Source organism: Vitis riparia, chromosome 8 (assembly GCF_004353265.1).
Source record: "Vitis riparia cultivar Riparia Gloire de Montpellier isolate 1030 chromosome 8, EGFV_Vit.rip_1.0, whole genome shotgun sequence".
NCBI lineage: Eukaryota > Viridiplantae > Streptophyta > Magnoliopsida > Vitales > Vitaceae > Vitis > Vitis riparia.
Window position 1 is genome coordinate 1,148,224 of NC_048438.1, and position 13,312 is coordinate 1,161,535.

The following is a 13,312-nucleotide window of genomic DNA, read 5'->3' on the forward strand; positions in this document are numbered from 1 at the left end:
AACTTGTTTTTAAATTAAAGAATAAAAAATAATTTTAAAAATAAGCTTCAAAAAATATGGCCAAACGGCCTTTAAGGTTATGTTTGGTTGCTAAAAAGTATAAAAGAAAAAATAATAATAAAAAAAATGATTTTCTTATATTTAGTTTCACTGTGCCTATGTTTGGTTTTTAGAAAATTTGAGAGAATACAAAGTAAAGAAAATAGAGATGAAAATTAAAAAGAAAGAAAAATGAAAGAAAATAAAAAATAAATATAAAGTTAACAAATTATTTTCATATAGAATTTTAAACTCATTTAACTTATTTTAACTATTTGATATAGGGATTAAATAATTTTAAAATGCATAACTTTCGAACTAATTTTAATTATATTTGATTTTCTTTGATATTTTTCACAATATACCTAAACATTAAAAAAATATATTTTGCTTAAATTTTTTCTTCTTTCCTTAATACTTTTCAATTATGTTTGGTTTCAAAAAGTACTAAAAAATGAAAAGTGTTAAGGAAAATTGAATATAATTAAAAAAACATGAAAAAAAGTTGAATATAATTAACATTAGGAAAAAACTTATATATTTTCAAATGATTTAATCTTTCATATAAAATAATTAAATAACTTCAAATATATTTTTCATTTGCGTTCATTTTCTCTCCTCTTATACTTTTCCTTTCTATTTTCTTTTCTTTGCATTTTTCTTCAAACTTACTGTGAACTAATCATAACCTTCAAGAATCAAACATAGTCTATTTTAAATATGAATATATATATATATAATTAAAAATAATTAAAAATTTATGTATTCTAAAATTATTTAATTTTTATATCAAATAGTTAAAATTAGTGTAATAAACTTAAAACACTATAAAAAAAATTATTAACTTTATATCTGTTTTTTCTATTTTCTTTCATTTTATTTGTCAATTCTATATATATTTTTTTCCTTGTATTTTCCCCCAAACCAAACACAACATCTTTTAAGTGAAGATTTTATGGAATATTGGAGTGGGCCATACATGGGCTAGGGCAATTTTGACGATGGGCCCAATAAAATTGGATACAAATGTGTGTGTAGGCCCACTCCAATGCTAATCCAAAGAAGATGGAGAATATAAAAATAATAGATACCTTCATCCTAAGAGAAGTAATGATGACCACAACACATCACAATAATAAAAATTAAAGAGAAATGATGATTTAGCCCCATGGACTTGGTCATTTGAAGCCAGTTAAGACTTCAATAAAAAGCTTCCGTTTTTATTATTCTAACACAAAAGCAAAATCCTTGGTGGTCCTCATGTTCTCCCTCACATATATTAAATTATTAAAAGATTTTAATATTATTTATTTTATTAAAAATTCAACACAATATTTTAATACAATTAAGGCAAGAATCTTGGTCCATAATATTTTTATTAAAAGCCAAATTCTTTTTTTTTTTTTAATTTATATATATATATATATATATATATATATATATATATATATATATATATATATATATATATATATATATATATATATATATATATGTGTGTGTGTGTGTGTGTGTGTTCAAGTAATTAAATTAGATTAAATTAAATTTATTTTATTATTTTTAGAGACAAATTTTAGAAAATAAATTAATAACTTGACTTGAATAGACCCTTCAACTGACCCGCTTCACTTTTTCCACTTTTGTAGTGGGTCTAAGCTTGATTAATTGGTTTGTCTTTTTTTCTTTTTCTTTTTTGTTAAAAATTAAATGGTTGCAATTTTTGTAATTTGTATTTTTTTAAAGTCTTATAAATTAAATTAATCAAATTTAATTTTTCTTGTTCTTTTTAGGTTCTAGTCTTATTGTAAACTTTCAAGTAGATAACAAAATTTAGATTGTTGAATGAGAGTATAAATACACGAGATGAAAATATAAATACATGATATCAAAATAAAAATAAAACGATCATATGAAAATCAAAATATAAAATAATAAAATTACACGTATAATGCAAAATAGTAAGTTTATATATAAGATACAAAACAATGAAACTTGACTATGAAGTGATAAGCTCGATCATATGACATCTACGTAGCCGAGTCAAACTCATATTTCTATATTATAAAACAATAAGTTTATAAATAAGATACAAAACAATGAAACTTAATTATGAAGTCATGAGTTCGGTTATATGACATCTCTTGATTGGTACATGACCGAGTCGAATTTCCATATTTTCAATTTTTGAAAAAAAAAAAAAACAAAAGGAGTGATGTATTTAAAAATCATCAATCATTTCAGATAAAACATGATTATTTTAATTGTTTCTTAAAATTAAAAAAGAAAAATGGCAAGAAAAAACCCTAATTCATTAAAAAATAAACTATTGTTTTCAATTTTTTTTTCTTTATAAATCTTTAAGTTTAAAATTTTTGAAATTAATATTTTTATTTAGATTTTTTATAATACTCCTACATATAATTAATTTAAAAGACAAGATTTGCAAGCAAGGTATATAATTAAATAATAGACATTCCCTTTGGGAAAGAGAAAAGGTTGACAACCAACCACTTTTCCTCTCTCTTCTTTTCATACCACACCCATGTTCCTCCTTCTACCGGATCAACTCTTGAATTTTATTTTATTTTTATTTTTTTAGAAAGTTATACAATAATAAGATGATTTTCATAATTATACAGTGAATAATTATAAAATTATTTTATAAATAATATTTTAAATAAATATAAATATAAAAACTATAATGATTGGGATAAGTAAGTTTTAAAAAATCATTTTCCAATAATTCAATGTAAACTACGAAAATTTCAAGAAACTCATTCAGTATTTATGAGACTTATAATCTTAGTCGTTTAAAATATATGATAAGGGTACAAATATATAAGTTCAAATATTTATAAATAAAAAATATAATAAACATTTATAATTTAATTTTATGAAAAAAATATTTTATTTTTGTTAAAAAAGTTGAAAAATAAAAATAAATAAATAAAAATAATTTTTTATTTAAAATTATTTATAACTTAGCACAAAGTCATACCTAGAACTCGTATCAAGTTTAAAAACATCATAAATCCGCATATTTATATTTATCTTAAGCACTTCCCATTAGAAAGAGAGTAAGGTACCTACTCAAAAAAACTCACATCATTGTCGTCCTCGGACACTAATTCTCATTCTCCATATATTTTTTTAAATGTACCAAATGTTTTTGAAAAAATTATTAAATACGTCTTATATTTTAATAATTTATATATGGATAAGTCTCATAGTTTAAATATTATATACATATATATGATTTTTTTTTTTATCCTTAATTTTTATAAAATACCGGTAAAAACATAAATCCAATGGCCACCCAATATTAATTATTTCTTCTACTTCCCAAACGAAAATTTAAACAGCATGCCCTAAAAGCTCTGTCATGCAGAGCTTTAGAAAACTATTATATATATATATATTTCCCAAAATAATATGATAAAGGTTTTTTAATTTTATTATTATTATTATTATTATTTTAAAGCTTACAGCTATCCTAAGCTGTTGCTGAGGCAAAAGAATTGAAAAAACAAAAGGAGAGAAAAAAAAAGTGTAAAGCAGAGGATTCTATAGCTTTTCAATTTTCTCATACTCTTTAGCTTTTTTTCCTTCATTTTCCTTCGTTTTCTCTCTTAAGAAAATTCAAGCTGTCTCCAACCCATTACTTTTCCTCCATTGTTCTCTTTCTTTCTGCAACGGGTGTCTAATTGATCACCATCTTATTGTTCTGAATTTCGCTTGAGGTGGGTTTTTGCTCAGACTACTTTTAATTTTAATTTTTTTTTTTTTTGCCTTTTTGCATGGAGCCTGTTTGGTTGATGAGAAACAAGAAGAAAAATTGAGGAAAAGGGCTATTGAACCATTCAAAATTGGAAATCTGTTTTTTTTTTTGGTACTTTTGCTCTGTTTTGTTAGAATCCATACGGAAGGAAATTGGATCATGTAAATTGTAAATCTAGTTTACAGGTTTTTTTTTCCCTTCTGTTTTCTCAGAAACCAAATGGAGTAGAATTGAAGGTGCAAAATTGTAAATCTAGTGTTGCAGGTTTTATTTTTTTATTTTTTTTCTTTATGCTTTGGCTCTGTTTTCTCAGGAACCAAACAGGAATTATCGTTGTGTTTTTTTCTATTGAAACTGATAAATTTGTTTGATAGATCTAACGGGTATTTGTTTGGTTTATGCTTCCGAAACAGATTGGAAAGAGAAACAAGTTGTAGAGAGAAAGTGAGGAATAGTGATAGAGAAATGGGTTTTGACGGATTGAAGATTGGAATTCAAATCAAGAGAGGTTTGATCTTTTCAACCAGATTATGTTATAGATCAGTGTGCAATCATCCATTTCTGGTGGGTTTTGTGTTTTTCTTGATTTTTCTGTACAGATCATTTCCTTTTGTGTTTTCCATATTGGTGTCATCTTCCCCAGTTTTGGTTTGTACTATTGTTTTGCTTGGAACCCTTTTGAGTTTTGGGCAACCACACATACCTGAAATCGAAAAAGACATTGAAAAAGAAGTCGAAAAAGAAGAGAAGATAACCCATGAAATTGCAGCTTTGAAATCCCAGTCAGGGGTTTTGGAAGATGCTGTTGTGGTTGAGAGTGGTGAGAGTTTTGGTGTGGATAGATACACAGGAAAAGGAGTGGATGTGGTAGAGAAGGCCATTGAAGATAGGGGCTTAGAGGAGATTGATGTCTGTAAGGTTGAGAAAGGTGATGGTTTGCTTGAATGTGCTCCATTGATTGAAGAAAAATCTCGGGAAATTCATTTGGAGAAGCCGGTGATCGAGGAAGAGGAGGGAGATTTTCATGATTTCCAGTGTGGACCAACTGAGGAAATTCATGAGGAGAAACCAAGGGTTGAAGGTATGTTGGGTGAAAGCGAAGTTGTTGAGAATGAGTACACTTTGATTCAAAGTTTAGAAGATGAGGATCATGAAGTGGAAAATGATAAATCGCCAGTTGGGCTTGTGGTTGCACAGATGGGAGATAGCTTGGAATTTTCCCCAGGGTTATCTTGGAAGCATGAGGAGGACAACAATGAGCCTTCGGATTCTGGGTCCGATGGAGGAGAGAGTTCATCTCCAGATGCTTCAATGGCTGATATTATACCATTGCTTGATGAGCTCCACCCACTTTTAGACTCAGGATCTCCTCAGCCTGCTCTTATCTCCCATGATGACTCGGATGCAGCTTCAGAACGGTCTCGGAAGAGTAATGATGGCAGTGCTGAGTCAAGTGAGGATACTGAAAATCAACAAGAAGAAGATGATGTTGATGATGAAGGTGATGACGATGAGGACGACGAGGAAGAAGAGGCACAGGGCAGTAAAGTAGATGAAACTAAATCTGGAATCACTTGGACAGAGGATGACCAAAAGAATCTAATGGATTTGGGAACTTCTGAGCTGGAAAGAAATCAACGACTAGAGAATCTTATCTTAAGGAGAAGAGCACGGAAAAACATGAAAGTGGTGGCTGAGAAGAATCTTATAGACTTAGAAAGTGCTGATCCTCCCTTTTATGTCCCTCCCATTTCAACAACAAGGCGCAATCCTTTTGATAGCCCTTGTGATTCTTATGACGATATGGGTTTACCACCCATTCCTGGATCTGCTCCTTCCATTTTGGTACCGAGACGAAATCCTTTTGATCTTCCTTATGACCCAAGTGAAGAGAAACCTGATCTTAAAGGAGACAGTTTTGAACAAGAGTTCATGGCATTTCACCAGAAGGACATGCTCTTCCGAAGACATGAAAGTTTCAGCCTGGGAGCTTCATCTTTTGGGGGTCCTAGGCACGAGAGGCAACACATCAAATGGAGACCGTATTTTGTACCAGAACGAATGGCTGGGGAAGGGACAAGCTATCCTGTGTTTGAAAGACAATCAAGTGGATTTAGTGATTCGAAGGCAAGCTCTGTCCCTGAAACTGAGTCAGTAAGTTCAGCTGTGGATGAGGAAGATTCCAAGGTAATTGACCAAGATATTTCTCAGGAAACAGAGGTCATCTCCAACATAGACCATGTATCTGACCATGTTGAAGATGGAAGACAATCTTCTGAAGATTCTGATTCTGAGGAGAGTGACCAAGTCGAGAAGACAGAAATTGATCTTAACGTGGTTGCACAGCCTGCAGATGAGGTAAATCTCCATGAAATTGAATCAAGCTTTGCAACTCCTATAGAATTGGACATGAGTGAAGTTTGTCTGGAAGCAGAAGCAGGTGAAGAGAAATACAGCAGCAGGTCAAGCTCATCACGATCGTCAGAAGTGAGTGACCACAGCTTTGATTTGAAACCGGATGAAGAGTCATCAATTTTGGAGTCAAGGAAAGCTGAGGTTATTGAGGAATCTGGAAATCAAATACAGCCTTCACAAGAAAGGTCAGGTTTCAGTTTTGTTACTGGGATTGTGGTTGGACATCCTCACAAGGAGCCTGTTTATGATTCGAGCCCACCAGCAGTTGAGAAGAATCTCTCTTCTTCATCCATTTCTTCTGATCTGCCAGTAGAAATGTCTGAAATTGGTGTACCTACCACCGCATCATCTGAAACGACTGCTCCTTTGGCATGTAAAGAATCTGAAGTCAGTAAAGAAATCATGGAGGGCGCTTCTGGTAATGAGGAGACATGGGCAACCTCATCGCAACTGCATGTGGTAGATGAAAATGAATCGAGATCATGGGAAGTTAAAGAGATGAGGGAGCATGATGATATAAAGTTTGGGTTCTCAGCAGTTGACCAGAATTCTGATTATCCAATATCTGTGGTGCCCAGGTCTGTGCCTCAGCACGTTTCAACTGATTCAAGTTCATCTGCTTCAGACACTGAATCAGTAGAGGAGGTTGTGATGCATAAAGACGAAAGTTTTCAGCATAAGCAGGATCAAGTTGACCAATTAAATTTTGGTGTGGAGTTTCAAACTAGGGAAGTACACCAAGAGGTGAGTGAGAATAGGGACTTTATGACTTCTAGAGATCTGGATATGCCTTCTGAAAGTACAACATTGTCTGCCATGGAGGAACAACATCCTTCATTGGTGGTTGAGCAAGTTTCAGTGGTTCATCCCAATTTGTCTTCATCGGACACTAACTCAGTAGAGGAGGATTCAGCAGATGAGGAAGAAACACTGCAGTTTGAACATCACCAAGTGCACTCAGCAGGTTATGATGCAAAGATTGGTAATAATCAAGATGTGGATGAGAAGCTGGTTTCTGTGGATGTTTCCAATTTATCTTCATCAGAGACTAAATTAGTGGAGGAGGATTCAACAATAATGGAAGATACTCTTCAGTTTGAACGTAACCAAGAAACTTCTCCGGGTTCTGATGCAATTATTGGTGATCAACAAGATGTGGATGGGAAGCTGATTCCTGTGGATGGTTCCAATTTATATTCATCAGAGACTAAATCAGTGGAGGAGGATTCAACAATAATGGAAGAAACTCTTCAGTTTGAACATGGCCAAGTACCCTCACCAGGTTCTGATGTAAAGATTGGTGACCAACAAGATGTGGATGGGAAGCTGGTTTCTGTGGACAGTTCTAATTTACCTTCATCAGAGACAAAATCAGCGGAGGAGAATTCAACTGGTAAGGAAGAAACTCTTCATGACCAAGTACACTCACCAGTTTCTGATGTAAAGATTGGTGATCACCAAATTGTAGATGAGAAGCTGGTTTCTGTGGATGGTTCCAATTTATCTTCATCAGAGACAAAATCAGCAGAGGATTCAACAGGTAACAAAGAAACTCTTCAATTTGAACATGACCAAGTACACTTATCAAGTTCTGATGCAAAGATTGGTGGCTACCAAGATGAGGATGAGAAGCTGGATGATGGTTCTCAAAATGTGTCTCCCCGGGAAATGTCTTTGTCTGAACTGGAGAAATCGCTGCCTTCAGCTCTGTCAGATAAATCTACAGTCGAACCATCTTTGGATGCTCATGAAGAAATCACAGCCCATGAAGAACCCCATGTAAGTTAGGCAACTAGAGAGTATTGAGTCATGGTTTTGTCCCTTTTTTTCCCTTCCATTTTCCTTTTTCATTTTTCTTGTGGACTGGTACTTCCTGTGAACTGGCAATTTTCTTTTCCGAAGTATTCTTTGCAAACTGTGATCAATGAGGCATTATCATTATAAGTAGTGTAATTATTTAGACCCTGCTGTAGTGTGGCACAATTATATAGATTGCTTTTCTTCTTGCTTAACTTACTTTGATGCTGACCAAGAAAAAAAAAAACATGATTAATACTATTTGTTTGGGCTGTTGCATTTACGTTTGATTCTTAATCTGGTACTAAAGTGACAGCTCCATCCTCAGAGTATTTTACTGCTAGATTAATAGAGAGGCATCTCTATCCTAAGAGTGTTTTACTGCTAGATTAATTGAGAGGTAATCAAGCCGAAATATGAAGAGGTTCCTGTATTTATGTCAAACAATGGGAGTGTTGAGTCATTTACCAAACCTTTGGCGTAATTCGATGCTTTGTTATGTGCAAGACTACAAGGCTTGCACACATAATTTTTACCAAACATGAGGGTTGCTCAATGTAGTTAGGTCTAGCTACACCAGTTGTCTAGCAAAAATTTTAACCCTATAGTATTATGTAAAATTCTGTATCAGTTTGGTTGCTTGTTCGTGGCATCGTCAGTATGTATGCTTCATTTTGTTTCGATTCACTTGTTCTTTATGTGACATATATTGTATTATCACAGATAAGTTTTACAGTTTCGATATTTTTATCACAATATGGTTTTTCATTTCAAGAATAAACCATATTATGTTAAAAAAATATAATAGGGTGGTAACCAGAACGATTCCGATGTTAAACAGGAACCATATATTATCCCGGTGGAGTGTATTGAGGAAGTAGGCATCACCAACAATCTGAATGTGCTGAGGAGCCATGAGCTTGAGGATAACATTTCATCATATCCCTCTCTTACCTCTATCTTGTCTGAGGTTTCGGAGAACAGATCATCCTCATCTGCTGTAGATCCAAAATATGACGCAGTTGATGGAATTAAGATTGACAGCCAGAAACTTTCTGGTTTAGTACTCTTAGATTTTCCAGTGGCAGTGTCTCATGTTCTTGAGGAAAATGTTGATGATGAAGAGGGAGATGAGATAAAGGAGTTTGATGAAGGGTTGTTGGCAGAATTGGATAGAGTTGGTGACTTTAGTGTTAATGGAGTTGGATCGAACTTGAATGAGATTGAAGAGAGAGGCACCCTTCTTATGCCACATGATACTGAAACCAAGACTATTCGATTTGTTGAAGATGATTGTAATGAAGTTGATGAAAGTAAGGTTGTTATTGAAGAGGAGAATGATAAATTTCTAGAAGTCAAAGAGAGTGACTCAGGGTTTCGGTTGTCTAGAGCTAGCTCCATTGAACATGTTGGTTCATCCTATAGGGAATCCGATGATGGAGAAGTCAAGGATTCAAAGCCCAACCAGGAACCAATTACCAATTTAGAGATGTTAGTTATTGAAGCCCGGTCTCTTGAAGACATTGATTTAGCTTTTAAGGATGCTGAGTCAGTTTCAAAGGAAACTGAAGTTGAGTTTGCAGAGTCCATGCTGCCCAACTTTGACATCAATTCAGGCATGCCAACGATTGAAGCACGGTCTTTTGAAGACATTGATTTAGCTTTGAAGGATGCTGAACCAATGTCAAGGGAAGCTAAAGTTGAGGATGCGGAGCCCATGATACCCGATGTTGAAATCAGTTCAAGGATGCCAATAATTGAAGCGCGATCCCTTGAAGACATTGATTTAGCTTTTAAGGGTACGGAATTAATGTCAAAGGAAGCCATTGTACCTGACCTTGTCATCAATTCAGGCATGCCAATGATTGAAGCACGATCTCATGAAGACATCGATTTAGTTTTGAAGAATGCTGAGCCACCAATGTCAATAGAAACTGAAGTTGAGGCTTCAGAGTTCACAATACCCGACATTGAGATCAATTCAATGATGCTGGTCACTGAGGCGCGATCCCTAGAAGACATTGATTTAGCTTTTAAGTATACGGGATCAATGTCGAAGGAAACTGAAGTTGAAGGCAACTCCAAGGTACCTGAAAATGACATCAATTCCATGGTATCCAAAAATGATGTCAATTCTGAGATGCTAGTGCTTGAAGCCCGATCCCTTGAAGACATTGATTTAGCTTTCAAGGATACCAAATTAATGTCAAAGGAGACTGAAGTTGAGATTGAGGAGTCTAAGGTACCCGTCCACGAGATCAGTATGGAGATGCCAATTATTGAAGCACGATCCCTTGAAGATATCGATTTAGCTCTAAATGATGCTGAACCAAGGTCGAAGGAGTCATTTCCCGACCTTGAGATCAATTCGGTAATGCCAGTTCTTGAAGATCGATCTCTTGAAGATATTGATACAGCTTGCAAGAAAAACATTGAAGAAGAAGGTGAGAAACCTATCTTTGTGGAGTCTGCACTATTTCCAAAAGATTTGGAGCTGCCAGTTCTTGAAGCAAGGTCAATTGACGATATTGATTTGGCTTTCAAGCAACTCCATGGTGGAGTAGATCTTGAGAAATCCATCGTTTCCGGTCCAATTGATGGAAAACCCTTTGTTGAATCCAAATATCCGGGGGAAGAAACAAACTTAGACCTACAAATGGTAGAAGCAAGATCACTAGAAGATATTCTCAAGGCTCTAAAGCAAGCCTCAGAAGGTAATGCAGTAGACAAAGGGAGTTCCTCCAAGGAAAATGAATCCAGAACCGAAGAATCTGGCACTCAGAGCACAAGTGCCGCTCAGACACTAGACCATTCAATTGGAAATTGAGGATGTGGGGTTTGACAAGAAATGGTCTAACTCCAGGTCTGATTGAAGATGATAAAGAAACAAGAAAATAGTGGATTGGATTTCGATGTTCTTCCAGTTTTTTTGTACGCGATTACCATTTTTTCTTGGTTTTGATTTGCCTGTATCTTTAGGTTTCAAGCAGCGTTTTGGTTGATTGATGGCTTCAAGAATGAGTTTTTGGTTTGATTTCTTGAAGTATGAAAATTTTCCTTGTATTTCTAAAAAAGTACGTAGTTTGAGGAGTTTGTAGTCTGGCTGTATTGAGTTGCATATTGTAAATTTGCATTTTGTGAATGTAGAAGTGATTGATTTGAGTATTTTTATAAATTATAACCAAGAAAAAAAATATAAGATCAATAATTTTAAATACATCATAACCATCCATTTCTTATAAAATAACCATCCATTTCTTAAGTTTTTGATTTGAATAATTTATAATTTTCTCCAATGTCTCAAATGTAATTTGACTTTATTTCTTATACTTTTAATTTCAATATTTTATAATCATCCATTTCTTAACCTTTTAATTTTAATGATTTATAATTTTCTCCAATATCTCAAATATATTTTGACTCTATAATTTTCTCCAATATATCTCAAATATATTTTGACTCTATTTTATAAAACTTGACGGTTTCTTACAAAGTGTGGGAAAGGGATGGGTGTGGGATTTAAGTTTGTACATATTAATGAAAAATTAAAATAAAAAGATTGTGGGACTTATCACAACATTTTTACTTCAACAAAGGAAAGGAAATGGATGATACTCAAAATTAATAAAATGTATAATTTTCTTTCAAATTTGAAATTTCTCAAATTTATAACCATTTTTATTCTCTATTTTTTAATCTTTAATTTATGGATTATATTATAATTAATCCAAATTCAAATTTTCATAAAATAATTTTATAAAAAATCATGTTAAGTAACATTTTTTTCTTTTTTGTTTCTAAAAATTTAATAGCAAAAATTAAAAATTAAAAAAAAAAAAAAACTGTATATAACAATTTTCATTTCCAAAAACGAATTTTGAAATAAAAAATTACATTCAAGACTCATTTCGTATAAGTAATGATTTTGATTGTTTAACACATACTTCACATGATGTAGGCTCTTGTTAGACCACCAAAAGTATATATATATATAAAGGAATTTTAAATTTTATAAATTTTAAAAATTAAAAGAAAATTTTAAGTTTAAGCTTTTTTTTTTTTCTTTTTTCTTTTTTAAAAAAGAAGATCTTTATACTTCTCTTTTATCTATTTTTTTTTCTCCTTATTCTTTTTTTCCACTTTTTCTCAAGCTTTTCAATAACCAAATGACGTATAAAATTTATTTAGAATAGCATAAAGTGTAAAGTATAATCAAACAAAACCTCAACCTTTCTTATTTTTCAAACCAAAATTAGAAAGAAAAAAAAACCAAATATAATAGCAAGTATTTAAATTTTTTATCTACTATCGTAATTCTTGTTTCTAGTATTAAATAATGAGCTGATATTTGTTTTTCAGTCGAATATAAAAAGTCAAAATTAAATGATATTAATTAATATAATTAAAATAAACTTGTTATGAATAGATTTAATTTAATTATATTAATTAATATCGGTTACTTTTAGCTGAATGAAAAAAATCAAATATTTTTACTTTTTTTATTCAACCAAAAACCAAACACCACCTGAATAGAGTTAGAGAAATAATCGAAGATTTTTTTTATTTATTAAATTCAAATTTATATTTTATTTTCTTTTCAATTTTTTATTTTTCATTTTCGCAATTCTTTCTTTATTAAATTTTTACAATTTTTTTTTTTGAATTCAAACAAAATATAAAATAGATGTTCCATGTGGACCTTTAGAAAAGTGGGTTGATTCCACCAAACCCTAGAAGTCTAAGATGTTGAAGCTTTAGGTGCCATCCTTGAACCCGAAGGGGTGGAGTCCTACACACATGGTTATTTGTCCCTCTATATGGTTTAGTTTTGGGGTCTTATCTCCACAAAAGTGGCATGGCCCCAAGCTTTTATTCCATCTACCACTTTCTTTTCCTTGTCTGATTAAAAGGAAAAGTTAGGTCAATAAAAATCCAAATTGGTAGTGGAACTTGGACGGTTTGAATCCAACTTAATTAATTTTGCATGATGCCAACATTTGACGATATAATTTGGAGCATTTAATAAAACTTAATACTTATTATTTAATGATTTAAATTAACTTTAAGTTAAATTATACTTAAATTATTTACTTAAAATTATTATTTAATTACTTTAAGTATTAAAATTGTTTAATAAAATTAAATTAAAAATTATTTTAAATTATCAAATTAACGTATTTATTCTTATAAATTATAATTAGGGTAAAGGATCGGATAATAATAAAAGTCATGAAATAATAAAAAAATCATTGAGACAACTAGGGTAAATGAGATAAAAATAAA

At 32.0% G+C, this 13,312-nt stretch overlaps 1 protein-coding gene across 2 annotated transcripts; it reads left to right on the top strand.

Annotated features, from left to right (window-relative positions):
• The first annotated feature begins 3,570 nt into the window (after nucleotides 1-3,570).
• On the top strand, nucleotides 3,571-11,204 carry LOC117920805. 2 transcript variants are annotated; one of them, XM_034838443.1, is made up of 4 exons: nucleotides 3,571-3,779; nucleotides 4,231-7,625; nucleotides 7,701-8,011; nucleotides 8,871-11,204. In XM_034838443.1, exons 2-4 carry the CDS (start codon nucleotides 4,283-4,285, stop codon nucleotides 10,854-10,856), a joined length of 5,640 nt encoding a protein of 1,879 aa, XP_034694334.1. In that variant the 5' UTR covers nucleotides 3,571-3,779; nucleotides 4,231-4,282; the 3' UTR covers nucleotides 10,857-11,204. The 2 variants fall into 2 exon arrangements, with proteins under 2 accessions (XP_034694334.1, XP_034694333.1); XM_034838442.1 differs by having other exon boundaries at nucleotides 4,231-8,011.
• The last annotated feature ends 2,108 nt before the right edge of the window (nucleotides 11,205-13,312 follow it).

Excerpts from the sequence above, each read along its gene's own strand:
- LOC117920805 (XM_034838442.1), top strand. The coding sequence starts at position 4,283 with ATGGGTTTTGACGGATTGAAGATTGGAATTCAAATCAAGAGAGGTTTG. Across the intron at positions 8,012-8,870 it reads CAGCCCATGAAGAACCCCAT|GAACCATATATTATCCCGGT; the intron begins GTAAGTTAGGCA and ends GATGTTAAACAG.